At 41.6% G+C, this 17,765-nt stretch overlaps 1 protein-coding gene across 13 annotated transcripts in view; it reads right to left on the reverse strand.

The window, feature by feature from the left end:
* The window catches only part of trpm3 (transient receptor potential cation channel, subfamily M, member 3), a 103,156-nt gene that overhangs the window by 40,194 nt on the left and 45,197 nt on the right, over positions 1-17,765 (reverse strand). For 11 of the 13 annotated variants that reach the window (XR_013452059.1, XM_040194845.2, XM_040194836.2 and 8 more), the window contains exons 2-6: positions 12,435-12,514; positions 10,586-10,787; positions 9,585-9,798; positions 7,927-8,051; positions 6,929-7,100 (exon numbers count right to left, since the gene is read on the reverse strand). Coding sequence is in view for 12 of the 13 variants with exons in the window: in XM_040194845.2 (XP_040050779.2) it covers positions 6,929-7,100; positions 7,927-8,051; positions 9,585-9,798; positions 10,586-10,787; positions 12,435-12,514 (793 nt within the window). In the remaining variant the exon portion in view is untranslated. Of the gene's footprint in view, positions 1-6,928; positions 7,101-7,926; positions 8,052-9,584; positions 9,799-10,585; positions 10,788-12,434; positions 12,515-15,866; positions 16,380-17,765 lie in introns of those variants that run through there. The other 2 variants (XM_078087213.1, XM_078087212.1) reach the window with 1 other exon arrangement.

The following is a 17,765-nucleotide window of genomic DNA, read 5'->3' on the forward strand; positions in this document are numbered from 1 at the left end:
AGAAAGGGAGGAGAGGGGTGGTCGATGACGTCCGCGGCGCCACATATTTCTGTAATATCCAGTCTGGAAAACGAGGAAGTCAGGACAAAAAGAAGGAGGGAAAGAGGAGCCTGTAAGAAAGACGCACGTAACATGCTTAAATGGTCCTAATTAAGGATCCAGCGATGACTCATCCTCTGCGAGTGTGTGTCTCTGTGTGCGTGGGTGTGTGCGGGTGTCTGCAAGTTTGTCCTTGCATGATTTAAATTTGTATCAGCATGACTGGAGGAGGTGTGCTAAAGTAAGTGGGTGGTTATCTTTGCCTATCTTTGTTATCAGCAGTCAAGTTGTGGCATTACCGAGGACGCGGGCCAAAGAGAAAGAATCCCGAATGGTGCTATTGATCAGTGTAACACACTTAGTACTATGTAGGTAATTGGGTTTGAAGGATCGATTTGTGCTCTGGCATGTGACCACGCTTTTGTGGAAGGAATATTCATGAAGAAGAATGCTTTGATTTGTTAGTTGGTTGTAAATATGTTTCTAGGTTCAAACAATTGTAATTAACCACATCAGTCCCAACCCTTTAAGGTTTAATATAAAATCCCTTCTAAGATAGAAAAGAACCCCTTGCTGGGTTCTTTTTGAGGGTGAAACTAAACGTTTTCTCTGTAGAAGCTCTCACAGAGTTTCCTCGGGGAAACCTCTTACATAAGTTTCTAAAAGGAACCTTCATGAAAGATTCTCTCAGGAAGGTGAAGGGGTTTTCTCATGAGGGGGCAAGCTGTGTTTCTAGTTAGCAGCAGAAGTCTTGTATCTGACCCACTACCTGGCTCTCTTATCTCTCCACCACAGGTGTGTGTGTCATGGTTGTCTGTTTTGTGTCCATTTGTGCACAAAGAGACCTTGATCTTGATGACTTTTAATGTCCCCGTACGCTTCTCACAAGCCTAAATATTTCATCTACCGAGCCGCTCCAACGGAGTCCGCTGAGCCCCACTGGATTAAACAGTCAGCAGCATCGCTTGGATCAAGACCACCGGCTAGGGGACTTTCATATTACTGTACGTTTGTATTGTATTTACAGTTTTATGACTCGCGGTGTGTATAGTGTCCACATCTAAATGCCTTTCAAATATTCTTTTTTCAAAGCACAATGTATAAGCTTGACTAATCTTTCCTGCTATTTTGAATACGTCTCTGAGCCAGATTCAAACTTAAAAGGAAGCTTTTTGATATGTGTTCAATATTGCGAGCCACCAAGTAATTCAATTGGTCACAAAGTTATACAGCGTAAGAAAGGGGAGATATTATAAACTATTTGTGAGAATGTTGAGTTTGTTCAGGCATTTAGGTGGTTGAGGGTATTTCCAACCTTTGGACTTCCCATGTACTAATAATAATAGTATGACCTCTTCTGTATGTGCTGCTCCACGTCATGGTCAATCTGCCGTATGGTCTCTTCATTCAATTACCAGAGCTACTTTACATTTGACCTCCGCTGTGCTGAATGAAAACTGCACTATATCAATGAAGGTTACACAGCAGACACAGAGTTAAAAAGGAAATGAGCCTACACCTACACACACATTCAATACAAAAAATACCTATTCGAAAATCCAATGTATTCCTGCGATCTAAACTTGAATACCAAATGAATAACTTGCGTTCCTCTTTGGTCCTGGCATGTACATCCAATTCAAGGTTTTTGCATGCGCAAAAAGACAGCAATGTGTGAGTGAATAAGAAACAGGATTCAGGATACAGGATTTATTTCTTGTTCAATTTTAAGAGGGCAAATGAATAGATGTGTTGACGTTGCTGCCTTTTCAATATTTCGTCCTAGTGTTTCAGTGTAATACGTCATCTCACTACCTGCATCCTCCCCAGCAGCTACATCACACTTTTTTTGCGCTCGGTATTATCCTCCTGTCCCTCGGCTCACACTCGATGGCTCTTTTCTGTTTATTCATTTTCTCACTCTCCTTTCTTCCTCTTTTTGCTTGTCATCTCGCTGAGACAGGTGTGTGATTGAAGCATTATAGCCACAGGGAGACGTGTCAAAAGAGCTGTGCAGTGGCTGAGGGGCATGGTGCCAATTATTTCATTGATTTTTGACTTCGACAATGTCTGGTAGCTTCCAGGGATGCTAAGGATGGGTCAAATAGAAAATAAGTGTCCTAACGCACTTTTAAATGAACAATTTGTACACAATTTCCATTAACGCTGGCCAAACGTTCTGTCCCTCTGTTTACATCGGGGCAGAGCTGTGCTCTGCTGCTTAAGCTGAATCCTTTTCACGGTTATCCAGGCTCATTTGCATCTCCGACCACGTCTGGCTGGACAAGTCACAAGAGAGGCGTGCGGAGCACAGCGCTGAGTATTTACTCTAGCGTGTGAACGCACTCGCTCTCGTCCATCCACCACATTTATAGCCTCCCAACCCAAGTTCCCTGTCTGAAGCCATTTATTTTGTTTACCAGCAACATGAGCTGTCCTCTCAATTCTCTCCCATTTCACTGAGGTGGGCTTAAAACCCATGAGGCGACACATTTTACACAACATTAAATATACAGTCGAGGTTGTGGGACGAGGTTTAGGAAAGGCCCAACCGTGCTACAATGATGAGATTTGACGAGTGCCGATGGTGCTGCCATAACTTGTTACGGAAAAGCTGCAATATGCCAATTGACCATGTATAAAAATTGGCAAAAGGAACTCAAAATGCAGCCAGGGATCAGTAACAATATCATGATCTGGAAGGTTTGTTAAGGCATTGTTTGCAATATAAAAGCTTTATCTAGAGCATAGTCGGGCCTAAACTATGTCTATGAGTGTAGTCAGACCCAAACACATGTTTGTTATGCAGTTGACTCAAACATTTAAAAAACGGTGTTGTATCGGGGAGCCAATTTGATTGCTACAGCATATACACTTACATGGCGATTGCCGTTGCACACAGGCACAGTAGGATTAGCTACAGGATTGCCCAGACATCACAAAAAATACCACAGGGGGAGATTACACATATCTATTGACCACACTTCTTTCATCTTGTGTTTGTGCGCAGTGTGTGTGACTGTATTTTTAGATAAAAAAACGAAAAGCTATTGGTTATATGTGGTCCATAGTCCACATCCCAAGCCATTCAATCCAAACTGTTTTTTCCTTTTTACTTTCTTTATCCTCCTTTCCATGACAGGATCTCAGGCTACTCTTCGATCCCTCGGGAGACATGCTTTTAGGGAAATGTATGCACTTGACTTGACCGTGGACAAGTAATCAAATGACGAAATGCTCCTTGTCTGCCAACCCTTGGGAGATGAATGATTAAGGGGGAGATACACAGCAGGGTACCGTTTATTACGCAGACACATACAGTAATCACAATTTCAGGGTTGCAGCTGTGCTGGTGGAATTTCCAGGTTAGGACACTTAAAATTATCCCCAAATTTCCCAGCCATGCAAACATGAATAATTATTTAATTTCGATAAGTTTAATTATCTAAATGTTTTTTAGCTCCCGAACTTCTCAGCACTTCTCAGCTTCTCCCACCACACCAGCTCTGCCCCTCCTCTCCTGTCAGCCCCAATAATCCCCCCTGAACCCTCAGGGACTGACGTCACCTGGTAAGTGGTTGAGTGCGAGTGTCTGTAAGGGCTTGAAATAATTTGATTCGTTTTGCCCTCCGATTTGAACGTCTTCCAGACTCTGTCCTGATAAAATGGTCATTTTAAATGTTTTTTTGTCAAAACAGCTTAAATGACTAAATGAAATATTTTAACTATGGGTAAATATCCTCTCATTGCATGTGTGTTTTTTTGTTGCAATCCTTACTGTTTCTGTGTAAATGTACACGTTTACCCTCTAAGCTGTTTCCCTGCGTTTACCCTTCCTGCTTGGACTTCTCCGCCTTGCCTCTGACCCAGGAACCCATAACCGTCTGTCCCTGACCACAAAATTAGCCTTGACTCAGGTCAGATACTAAATCATGCTCACGCTTAGTGTGGCAGCTCTGTGCTATGAGAGCAGATAAACAGAACACGCAGTCAGCTTGATTTTTTTGAATATCTGGATCTATATTTATATGTATGCTAAATGATAGATAAAACAGGGAGGGGGCAGCACATTTCCGTCATACGGATGGTTGGATGCTAGTATGACGACTGGGCGTCCCTTTGCCTTCCCAGCCCCTTTTGTATGAGTCCAGGCATAGGATGACAAAGGGAAGGCCATAAGTCACATGACCGGATGATGAACAAGGAGGAAGTACCTTTGTGTACACTAACACCCCGTAGGACATTTCCTAAATATCTCGACTCAATGGTTTAGGATAAATACGGCAGTGGTTGGTAAAGAAATAAAGTGACATCATGTCAAGTGACATTTAATACACCCTTTTAAAAATGTGTCATCTAACATCATCATAGTGGTGGAAGTGAAAAAAAGTTTTGTTGTCAACGAAGGTACAATTTGAGGGATATTTCGCTTGACACTGGTAACACCATGAATGCACCAACACCATGTAACCATATATCCATTCCAAACATTTCTCTACAGACAAACTTTTTCAAATAAGCATTGATGTTCAAATGTGTGCATTCATGTCCCCCAAACGCTGAGGAAATGTATTATGAAAAGCCTTTAGGTGGAGAACAAAGGTAACAAGAGGCTATTAATACCTGTGTTTAAAGTAGGGGTGTAACGCGATTCATGGTTGCCGATTCGATTCATGGACGATCTGGGTTAATTTAGAACGATTCGATTCGATTTGATTCAGTGACTTGAAATCGATTCAGTAACTTTATTGGACAGTGCAGGGAAAGTTTCCGAGATCCCTGTTGTTTCTTGTAAGGAAATCAATCAATGGCAAATGTATTAACCTTTTATTTGAATCAAGTGCCATTTTCAATGTAAACATTACACAATAATTACACAATGTTTGGATCTATTTACAGAACCCCGGATTTTCAACCACATTGTAGGGTCGCATGTCTTTACAGACAAACTTGGCAAATGTTACTGTGATGTTGAGTTTGGTGCTGGCGAGGCCTGAGGTGTCTGCAGAGCTGGAGTTACCTGCTGCAGCGGTGACGCTGCTAGAGGTCCTGACTGTCGGCGTTGTTTAATCCCACGGCGCCTTAGTAGATGGCCGGAAAGATTCGTTGTGTTTCCGTGTTTTTTTGTTTGTCTTCTACATATTCTACAAACAGCGAGCGACTTATTTAGAACACCTCCGTGTTTGCAAAAGCCAAAATGTTTCCACGCACTGGATCGATAAGTTGGTTTGTAAATGTCTCGCTCGCAGTCGTCTCCTCCACGCTGTGTTTTGTTGTTGTTCCGAGTTTCGCGCGGCTGCCGCTGCGCACTGATGACATCACAGACAGGCAGACTGAATCGAGTAACGTTTAACGGGTCTAAAGTGCTAAAAAACAAACAAACAAACACGCATCCACACCGTTTTTGTGCTTAAATCCAATGTGCAGTTTCCAAGTATCGATACAATCGATTATGTACCATTTCAATCAATTTGTAATCGATATATATGTCGTCCGGAATGCCGATTTGCGGAGCACAGATCGATTCAGTTGGATCGCAGAAATATAAATCGATTAATCGATTCAGCGAATGAATTGTTACACCCCTAGTTTAAAGCGATTCAAGAAGGTTTGTGTGTGCTTCTGTTGTTGTTTTTGACCATATGTGTGAGAGAGAGTGCATTTGTATTCATGCAAACGGTTTCTAATTAAAGGTAATGTGGGAATTGAAAATGGAGAAATAAATGTGTCAAGGATTCAGCGGCGCATGAACACTCTACACAAAGAAAAAAACACGTGCATGTACGTACACAAATGCATATACAGTACACGCAATACATAAACACCTGCGTCCCGCACACTCAAGAGTTCAAATACACTGCAGCTGCTTTTTTATGAGCGTAATATGACTTTTGGTAGAATAATTCCTAGAATGACAGATGGAGAGCTGCACAACATACATCATAGGGGGAGATTATTCTGAGTTTCATTAATAGAAATATAGATATACGTTATGCTGACCTGCTGGTTTTAAAATCCTCCAGTGTACCATGTTAAAATAAAAACATCTGATTAGGTGTGTTTACAAAACACAACTTATCGGTTGTGTCCGCAGTACATTTTTGTGTAAATGTACACATGCAGTTGTTAACCATGTGCCGATCGGTTCGTCTCTACTTGTTACAAATGTTGGCTTTGCGCGGCACACCGAACAAGAAGACAATAATTCTCAAGCAAGTTCATTTGAGAAAAGATGTCATCTAGAGCTGTCAAGAAGCTTTAAAAGACAAAGTAAAAAAAAAGGCTCATGGAATTATATCAAAGCTTGCTAAAAATACGCCGTCTGACAGCATGTCTTCAGTATAAAGAAGGTAATGATAATTTTAGTTTGGTTGCAAACACAGAATAGACTTTGAGCTTGATTAACCCACAGTGGGTCCACTAATAAAACCAATGATTACATTGTCAGTGTGTTGTCAATTTATTGCACACTGCAACACATCTCTTCTACTCTTAGCATCTCGGTTAAATATCGGTTCTTATAAATCAGTTTACTGGAAAGTAAGATGGAGTTGACTTGAGTTGAGTAAATACGATTGGTATTTTAAGTGTAAACAATGTTGCCTATATGCTCCGTATGCAGTCTCGTGTCATCCGTCCAGTTTCAAGTCTCATGTCAGCCCAGTTGCGGGTTAATGTTTAACGGACCTGTTGTGTTTACTTTAACCACTTTCTCAAAACGCCTTTTTAAAAGGAACAGCGCGTTTCGTCCTTTCCTTTCGCTCACTTTTCTTAAGCAGATAACAATGTTGAAGGCCCCAAGCTGCCAGTTTACCTTTGTGTTTTGGCATTATTGTATGAAGTATATCACACGTTGACTTTTGCTTGCATACCAGTGAATTGCACTCACGTGTGTTAATCTTCTGCAGGGAGATGTGTTTCTCAAGCTGACGTCGCAGTTTGACCTCAGCGCCGTACTTTCCAGTGGTGCCGTTGTCTGCCAGGATGAAGTGGGAGTGGAGACTGTTTAGAACCGTCAACTTGCTCATGGGGTTGGACATGGTCTGGTATGGACGCACCACCTGGGACATATAAAATGTTACAGTTACAGAAACATCTGGGAGAGGGTATGTGACAACTGGACAAAGGAGGTATCTTTGGTTTACTGATAACACACCTTTTCTTAACATGATTTATGTTTTTAAGTGTTCTTTAGGTGTCGACAGAAAGTCATTCGGGAAACAAAAAAAGAAATAAAGAATATCATCCATTCTTAGGTCTGAAAGTCACGATATTTCACCCTCTGTATGTAAAATCGACAATTGAGGACAGACACTTTTGTCTGGGTGATGAAAGATGTGTGTTTAGTTCTTAACAAATTATGTTAATCAAAAAATGTAAAAGAGAATTGAATTTCAATAGCTACTCCACATGTATTGTACTACCACAATTAAAACCAGATTTCATTTATAATTCTATTGATTCATCAGTTTCTCAGAGGCTTGGATTTGTTCAACTGGAGAAGGGCCTGACAATGTGAGAAAAACCCATGTGGTCATTAGGCCTTCAGTTGAGACCAATCAAGCATGGAAAAATAGATCTAGTACCTAATTAGCTAATTTCAGCTACCAACATTAATCTGCTCCGCTTGACTTGTTCAGTAAGACATTCTGATAAGATTGTAACTATAAGATTAAATAATAATATCCCAGAGATGACAATGAGTCAGCATGTGTTCTGCAGTGTTCATCACAGATTGGATTGGCTTACTCAGCATCTCGGTTAATAAATGGTTAAATTTACAGGCTGTGGCTGTTAATTATTCTTTTTCACATATAGATTCATGCAAACCAGCAAACACCCGCTATTAAACTGTTCCATACATGTCTGTCTGTTTCATAGACTTACATCTTTGCCAACAAGATCCTCTTGATTTTCTACGATGCCCCACGGAGCAATGCCAATGGTGCAGATCTTCCCCCTTGACTTGGAAGCGTGGTCTTTCAGCGCATCACCAACATGGCGAATCACTCCTGTTTATGCACAGATTAAAAAAAAACAAAAAACAGTCAGCAATACACATTGTAAACTCAGATAATGTGAAAATAAGCTGTAAAAGATAAGCAAGACCTATGAGATGCAGGGTTAGGGCTGCAGGGGTTGGCAGCCAATTGTGTAAACACACACACACACACACACACACACACAGAGCTTAAAACACAGACGGGTTGTAACCTCAGGCCTGTAGTTGTTGTCCTTAGACAAGAAGCAGTCAGACCTGGAGGCCATCGTTCCTGCTGACATTTGGTTATTCTCTACCTCCAGTTAACAGTCTCCCTCTTTCTTTTCTTTATACCCATTGTGTCACAAACCTCACTTATTATTTTCTGTATGTGCCAGATTACTTATTTCCCTCTGTCTCATTCTTATTTAAAGCATCATACATTTAACAAAGGTAACTAAAAATGCTTTTCATTTTGTAAACCTGGAAACTACCCAAGAACAACAAAAACAGCGAACAAAGTGACACACTATTGAAAAGAAGTCACAAGGCAAAACTACAAAACAAATGTGTCTTCCATTCAATTCACGGCAATATAAAACATATTAGGTAGCCTCCAATATGCTACACTTCCAGAGCAAATCATTTACCAAGTTTGTGACTTGCTGCGATGCAGTTTATCAGGCTCAGAAACATCCACAGGCCAAGTGCTCTCAGTCTGTCAGCCAACTTGTCACTATATTAACTACCAATTGTGTATTTTGTCAAAAGAACTGTTAAACATTCATCTTGATGCTGTCAGAGGTTTACAATGATTCTTTCCCGACTTTACATTACCAACTCTCCACCTGTTATGATCAAGATCCAGTCTACCGAGCTCCTTGTACAGTAAATCCTCCTCTAGGCCAAATTCATCCAGCTTATCAGTTCCTCTCAAAGGACTTTCTTTTTTTGACTTTTCGTTTTTCGGTAAAAGAGTCTTAAAGAAATCTTCTCCACAACCTTTGATTCTTTAATCCTTTAATAGCGACAGTCATATGTTGCTTTAAATGGAATAGCATTCGTTCTATCGTATACATTCACGGTCGGCTTTTATTGCCTCCTCCATCGTCACACAACAAATTCAAGTATAATTATTTTGCTTTCTGTCCAATTATTTTTACATGATTTAAATACACTATGCGTAATAATATACACTTTTATGTTTAAATCTAACATTTTTCATTGGCTTCAAGCAATAAAATACGCAGTCTAGACTCCCAGACAATGTCCTTCACCTGTCTGGTCTCACTCCCTCACTGTAAGTATAAATGAGCACTCAAAATATACTTAAAATAACCCCTTGACATCTTCATAGGCCTGAGCTGCTTCACAAGTGGTTATTAAATAGTTGATAACTGGAAGCAATCATCATACTCCTCGCACAAGTGAACACCCTTTTAATATAAAGTGAAGCTACACTTAATAATAATTTTTTCAATGCATAGTCATTTTTACACAAACACTCAAACCAATGTAGTACAATTGTTCCCTATAGTTTGTGTGTGTAAGTACTGTACTTCACCTGTGTTGACTCCACCAGTGAAGATCCAGGCTCCTGTTGTCATGGCAGCCTTAATGAGCCCTTTGCCAAAAACCTGTTTGAGTTTGGGCTGTAATTCAAAGTTCTGCAGGCCCCCGTGGACAGAGATGAGCAGCTTAGGCAGATCCAGCTGCCACTCCTTGGTCATCAGGCTCAGCAGCAGGTCAGGCTTAGTGTCATAAGACACTCGCACGTACTGGAACAACAGAGGGGCATTTGTCCGGCGATGAACAGAGTAGCACAGCGGCATCAACCTGGGGCACATGGCGACTTGGGAGTCTGCATGTGCCTCGGACATAAACACAACCAGGAACACACGCATGTACAGTAAACAGGTCAAAGGTTTCTTCTCATTCAATTGAACGTGAAGGCAAAACTGTAATATCGAAAAATATTGCAGGAACCAGCAGACATGTTTAAAGCTACAACAGTATTGAACATACAGTATGTTTGCTGTGATTGGGAAACATGCAATGTAGAGCATCTGGTAATCTATCGAATCCAGCCTCAGACACCCAGCCTGACATGTGTCTGGATGAATTATTTAACACTGTGAATAAATCAGACATAATTCAGCAGCCTCCATCGTTTCAAATTCCCTAAAAGCTACACCTGCTGTGTGTGTCCGTCATCATGGTTATCATACATGTAATTTTCATTCGGACAATGTATGAACTGTTTTAAATGCCAATCATAAATATATTCAACCATTTTTGCAAAGCTGGAAGAACTGGGCCATTTGGACCAAACCTGTGTTCTGTCACACAGCATCAGCTAACTGAAACTCACGTTTCACAATTCTACTCTGACTCCTTAATAACTAATACATCTCACTAATAAACTGAACCATTCAAAAACCTGACACGTTTCCATGCAAACGTGTGCATTTTTTGTTGTTCGGCTCGTATTTGCCTCGAGACTATTATCAAGAAACACATTTTCAACAGGGACACTGACAAAACGCAACACAACAGAAGAGTCACCATGGCTTTGTTGGAGTGTCCTCCTCCCTGGAACTCAATGGTGCCGAAAGCATCAGTGGGGCTGAGCTGTGTGTGTTTGCAGATCGACCACTTCTCTGACAGGCTGTCGTTCTTAGCCAAACGATCTGCCTTATCATTCTGACTGGTTGATATGCCCGGGGGCAAGCCCACGTGCTGACCTATCAGACGACCACAACAGCACCTGAGAGAGGAGGGGGAAAGTGCGCGTCAGGCTGCATTCACATTACTAGTAAATGTGGCAAAATCCTGTGTTTCTTCAGAGAAGACTGAACCTAAGACATGAACACTTAGCAAGGAGCAGACACAAACACATACATCACATGTCATAGTGGCATTCAGTGTGAGTTATCCTAATTCGGATGTTTGTCAGATCAACGGCCGAGCGACCGCATGATTTACTTTAAACGTCGCTTGAATGGACTCCAATAACTCTGATGTGTATTTTTGGCCCAAAGGGCAGTGCCTCTTGTGTGTTGCATTAATTGGGTCAATGTGAGGCGTTTTAAGGCAGAGATCCGTTCACACAGAACAAATCTGATATGGGTCACTTTGAACATTACTGTGAAGGTTTGAGGCAGAAAGATCAGATCAGTACAAAATTGAGCATTGAGCATTAAGAAGTATCACGTGAACGTAGCGTACGGCTGGTATATAAAGACAGTCCTTCACAGAAAATAGCTGCTGTAGCATCAAGAAAGAAAAAAACATAGCGGTAGAAAGGTAGAGGGAGGTAGTGTGACAGAGATGGTGAGAAAAAGCTTGAGAGCTGCTATTGTCGTAACAGTGAGAGGTGGACAAGGATAAAGACAGCTTGTCATCGGACTTTCATCTCCTGATTGGGAGGAGAGGAGAAGGAGGCTCTGAAGGTCCCTGCAATCTTTTCCTGGTTCTGTCTCTTTTTGTTGTCTGCTCCCTGATGTCCTCCTCTCCTTCTCCCTTCCAGTAACTACAGGAGGTAGCAGAGTGACAGACACGTGAATTTAACTTCCTACCCGAGTGCTTATTCAGATGTACCGAATGCAGCTTTCATGTTCTGTGTTTCAACCTCGGAAGAAGGAGTGGGAGCCGTGGAAGGAAAGGAAGTCAGGACACTTTGAACGTCACTTGGTGTCATCGTCATCTTTTACCAAAGGTACTTTTGCCTCCCTCTGCCCTGTGTGAGTATAAGTGTGTTTGTGTGTGTATAAGTGTGTGTGTGGGGACCGATACTGCGGAATGAGACTCTTTTCTGACGAAAGAGTGACTTCGTGGAGCAGAAAGAGAAGATATGTTTGAGATAATTAGTGCAGAAGTGTCTCGACATCCCATTTTGTACATCGTGTACAAGTACTCTCACATTTACATGTATAAGGTCTTAAATATCTAAATAACTACTTTCACTGTACCCCTAAGCAGCATTCGCCTGTGGCCTCAATCTTGAGTTTTGCTTGAATTAATAACATTTTAAAATGAGGACCTGGCCCCGAGTTTCACAGTGGAGGTTATGCAATGTCACTATTTTAGCTCATTAGTGTAGAGCATCTAACTGTGGTGCAAATGGAGGCCAGCACGATGTTACTTTGAGGCATGTTCTAAAAGGTCATCAGGGAAACACGGACCTTATAATAACTGCACGTGAGGACACATTGGCTCAGTCTTAAGGGTTTGTAGCTTGCATGAAGAACGCAGCAGCTTAATTGTAAATACATATATTTAGATATATATAGAGATAAAAAATACTCTTGATCCTTCATCCATAATTAAAAACAAAAATTCCTTGTTATTTACAGGTATACAAACAAAGCAAGGCATTACGTAATGGATTTCCATCACATTCATTATTACTTACCTATGGGGGTCTTTGGCGCTCACTATGATATGAACACATTCTCTCTTGCTGAATGCTCTTTCTATCCACGATTTCTGTGCCTGCAGAGATGGAAGACAGAAGAAATTGGTGAGTGTTTGAAAGATAATGGAGCTGTGGCCTGCAGGAGTAGAAGCAGACAGAGATATAAACAGGTTGAAATCATGAGCGGCCTTGTTCTTGACTCAAGAGTTCGCCTGTAGAAGAAAGGGATTTTCGTTTAGTTTGACCTTTTGTGATGGTCTGGGTTTGGTTACATAAAGACTTCTCTCCCACCATGTATTTCTCTCCAAGCAGCAATATCGTTTGGGCGGGGGATGACAATCCCCACCAACCCCCCCAAAACTCAGCTTTCATTATGAAATGTTGGACCTGATGTCTTGTTTTAAGTCCTGAAGAATCCCCCGAGCCTGCTTTGAGAACACCACTGCAAATGCAGACACAAACACACATAAGCAGTGGAGGGAAAGTCCCTCGGTGTAATTCAAACGCTGACGACACTCTGACAGAAACAGTTTATGTTATTCATTGACTTCAGCCCAAACCGGAGAAGATGAAGAGCTGGAAGGAGAAAACGGATGTTAAACGCAGTCAAGTGGTAAATGATGTCAGAGTTCCAGTCCGTATCCTTATGTAAAGTTTGTCTGTATATACAGAATGAGCAAATGTGTGCATGTGTTTCTATACTATATCAGTGCATTTCTATTTTTTATATTCAGTATTGAGACCCTCAAGAAAAATGCAGCCAAGTGAAAGATGTATTTGTGAAACCGTGAATGCCAATTATCCCACATTAAACACGACAACAAAGACACAGAGCCTGTGACAGGATGTAACACAAATACACATCTGGAAAAGTGTCTCCACAGGAACAAGCATGAACACTTGTTACAGGTCAACAAGGATCAATGTTTGCCAATATGTTGTTTGTACTGTAGGAAACTAGACTATCCACAGCCTTCTGCTTGTTATATGTATATATACAGGTTTGACAAAAGGTAATACATCTGCATATCACTTGAAGAGTCCTGGTACTAGAACAATAAAATAAACAGCCAGAAAAGACCACATGTAAATAAAAAGACAACATGCAAAGGATTGAACTATGTTTAGATTTACTTTGATCTGAAACCATTGAAATCCTGAAAAACAATCATTCTAGCGTAAGAAACACTGGGATATTCTACATTAGGACTGGACGGTGAATGGAAAGGACTTTTTTTTACTTGATCCATCGGTCATCCCGCCTAAATCAAATGCCTGTTAGTCCCTCCTTAACAATCGTTTTTCCCCCACTCTTTGTTACGTGTCTTTTCTTGTTGTGTTTGTTAACCGGGGAAAAAACATTCGGTTCATGCAAAACTGCACGTATTACATAAAGTATGATGCTTAGTTTGTGCGATGAGGAGAATGTTGCTCTCTGCCGTTAGCCGCTCTCTGGTCAGCGCTTTGTGGTTTAAAGGTTACACTTCCTGGGACGACACCACCATTCCAGGAAGTGGACGCAGCGTTGTGTCCGTGGCAGGTTACAGATTTCATAGCAAAGGAGCCCAACACAAGGGTCCGGAATACGAGCGAATGTTCCAGCGAGACGGTCGCTGGCAACGAGGAGGAGGACAGACGGACCGAACACCCGAGCCCACAGCGGAGGGAACACGGCACACGTGATGAATGCTTTTGATTCTGGAAGAGCTGCCGCGGCTCTTCTCCCGGCCAGCAGAGAGAGTTGCTTGTACTAGGCTTTCCCCACCGCCGCGGCTACAACAACACGCGCCGCATCCGCCTCACTGGCCCCGTCACACCATGGCACGGCAAAACCCACCGCAATGGGCCACGAGCGGGCCGGGCCTACACACGGGGACACTTACCCTAACACCAGACCTGCCACGATTGAACATTACTGTGGGGGGGCTGGAGGGTTGCTTTTACCCTGTGATCCCCCACTATGACTCAGAGGGGCCACAGAAACGGCCCCAGCCCCACTGCGTATTCATCCGCCGGCTCGACAAAACTAGATCCGCTCAGCGGTGGAAACAGCATTTTTCTTTTATTCATTTAATTAGTATTGACAGGGCTGATGGCAAAATAAGTTCAAAAAAAAAAACAGACACACAACACAAAAAGCCCTTTACGTTCCATAATCGAACCCTTTAAAGAGGGATCACAGTAGTTTCACCCGAGAAAAAGGATTGACTTCCCTTTACAATCAATCTTTTGTGCTGCCTCCATTCTTCTTCTTCTTGGTTTCTGTGTAGATACACTGTGCACATGATTTGACTCACTGCCTCACTCTTCCTCTCACGCTCTCTAGTGCTGCTTATGAGATTTGTCATAGTATGATGAGAAGGCACATGGGCCGCACTCCATTGTGTAATTAAGATTTATCACCGGGACACACATACACACACACACACACACAAAATGAGTAACTGTGCCGCAAGTGAGCAGCATCTGACAGCATATTAGGGGCCTCGACCCCATGACAATCAAACTCCTCCATCTCCTCCTTGTTTTATCTCCCACCTTCTTTACTGTTGTATCTCCTCCTTCTTATTGGCAGTGGCAGGGAGCTGAATTGGGAACCATATCCAATCAAGAGCCTAATCCCTCTGCACTGTTCTTTTCCCTCTGCACTTCTTTGGTTTTTCTTTTTGTGATCAGTATTGTAAAGACATGTAGGAGGCTGGTGTTATTTTTACATTTAAATATCAGTTTTCTTGACAGTATTCTATTGAAAATTTACATTAGACAGCAATGTACTGTACTTACTTTTAAGGTACCTACATAGGACATCTACATTTCATGTTCAAAAAGAGACTTATCCAAATCATCCCCTTTCCTCTTAGACTCCATCTTCTCGCCTTGAGTTACTCTATATTGTATTTTGTTTTACTGCCATTTCAGTGATAAAATAGAAACACCTTTTTCATCTTTCTGGTGCATTTTCATTTCCTCTTTTAGTTCTCTATGATTTTACACGACACAAACCCATTCAAGATGAAGTAGGTAGCTTTTTTGGGTAGATATTATTATTTATATATTAACAGTTTTAAGATAAATTTGAATTTGAAAAAGCAAATTTGTTATGTACTTTCAATCATTCCTCTTAAAAATAAAAAGATAAAATCACACAATCATCAGGACCAAATATTACGTTAGAGAATAGACATTTTCTCAGCATCCTATGACTCACATACACACATACATGAGAAGGACTGTACTACTACTGACAGGAGATTCCTTTATCGCAAACACAAAAGACTAAACTAAGACTAACAAAAAAAATTATCTTCACAAAAAAACAATAGTAGTATCAAAAACATCACCGAAAATCTGCAGTGTTGAAAAGTCTTGAGTTCGTTAAAGAGGTTATCACACCCGAACGGTGACTCAAGTCCAGTTTTTATGACTCACCTCCTCTGATGTGTTCTTGTGACCTTCCCTTCAAAAGCGGGATTGGCTTCAGTGTTAGCGACTTAAAATAAAGATCACTCGCAAACCTGATCTGAGCGATCTTGATCAGGCCACCTCTCTGTCAACTGGTGACTGGTCTTCTCTGGGACTTTGAGCTCTGCTGGTATTTGTGTGCTATAGTGTGTGCGTGTGCATGAGTGTGTGTGCTCATGGAGCTGAAAGTGCACGGCACGGGAGCCTTGAAACTCCAACAAATAGCCTTTACCGATGTCTGCGCTAACGAAATGAACAAAAACAAATGTCATATCGTGAAGATGCTGATTAAGTATATTTAAGTAATTCAACAATGACTTCTATAAACCCCCCAAAATACTGAAAAGTCAGTAGCCTCTTCTAAAAAACGGTGCGCTCTACAGGATTACCTGCTGTCCTCTGCTTTTCCACAAGCACCTCACTGGATTTGGATTCAAATTAAAGGTTGGCTGTCTGCTTTGGAGTGAACTTTGTGTATATGTGTGTTTATGAGAGACAGAGGTGGAGTGAGGCAGGCAGAGAGAGAGAGTGCTTCACCTCCTCCATCCACATTTCTGTCAGAGATCAAGACCAAACATGGAGTCGGAATGGCAAGGGAGCCTATTAGGTGGAGCAACATGACATTGTAATAGACCGCTCACCATCCTTATTTTGTCCGACATGAGACAAGTGCGTGCAGACACACACACACACACACACACACACACACACACACACATTCGTGTAGGTGAGTATTTACTGTTACTTTTGCAGTTTTCCTGCTGTTTTTCATTAAGGGATTAACTGACCTGTTCATAACACAGACCCGGTTTAATTAGCAGAAGCAGTGGGGGAAACTAACACATAAGACCGTAATCTGAACTAAATTAAGTCAAACAAAGCACTACCCGGAAAATCACAGGATTTCCTTCTGAATCCTTCTGAATTTAAAACCTGCCACCAACAAACTGTGAAGGAAAGCGAATGCTCCGAATTCGGTTCGAATGAAGCTTAATTTATTAAGGGTAATGAAAAACTCAAGAGTGCTTAAAAGAGTGCACCTGACTCCTGACCGTCCAGATGCAGCAAGGCAGCAGAGCCAAGTGTGTGTGTTTATATGCACATATTATAAACTACACACACACACAGACACGCAAATACATGCGTACCAAAAAACAACTTGGTATTCATTGGAGGATTCCCAGCATGCTTTGTGCAACAAATCAGTCGTCCCGAAGACCATGGGAGAGAATTTGTTGCTAGTCTGGTCGTGTACAGCCGGGTTAAAGCGTTGAAGTTCGCATTGAGAGGGAAACATCTGTTACCGGTAATAGACGAGTTAATTATGCATGTATACGAGCCACTTATATTATCAGCATTCGGATGAGCAACGCAAAAACCCATTATAATGAGGTACACTTGTGTCAAATGTTTTTCTCTTTTTCAGTGGATGCTGGTGGCAGTTTTACACATAGAGGCCGTCTGTCTTGTCCCTTGTGTTCCCTCCTTTACCACAGGATTATTATACATCAGCAGGTTAATTGCTGTGAACCGCTGTATCTGTAAAATGTGTATGAACTTTATCAATTATTATATTATGTGTAAATGTTCTTTGACACAAATAAACACATGTAACCTCTAATGGATGTGATGAGCAACTCAGCAGAGGTCATTTGAGCCGTCCTCTCCCATCGCCGAGGAAGCGCTCAATAAGCTTTGATTCAATGAAGAAATCCAGATGCAATAGCCCGGGATGTGTGAGCTGGTTAAAATATGGAAATGGCAAATGAGGAAGCAGATGCAGAACTGTTAAACAGAGAACACATGGTTCTGTGTCCGTTGGACGTGAGTAATTCTGAAGCCATTTGTAACATCATTACTGACTGA

The sequence above is a fragment of the Gasterosteus aculeatus genome, chromosome 13, assembly GCF_964276395.1.
Source record: "Gasterosteus aculeatus chromosome 13, fGasAcu3.hap1.1, whole genome shotgun sequence".
NCBI lineage: Eukaryota > Metazoa > Chordata > Actinopteri > Perciformes > Gasterosteidae > Gasterosteus > Gasterosteus aculeatus.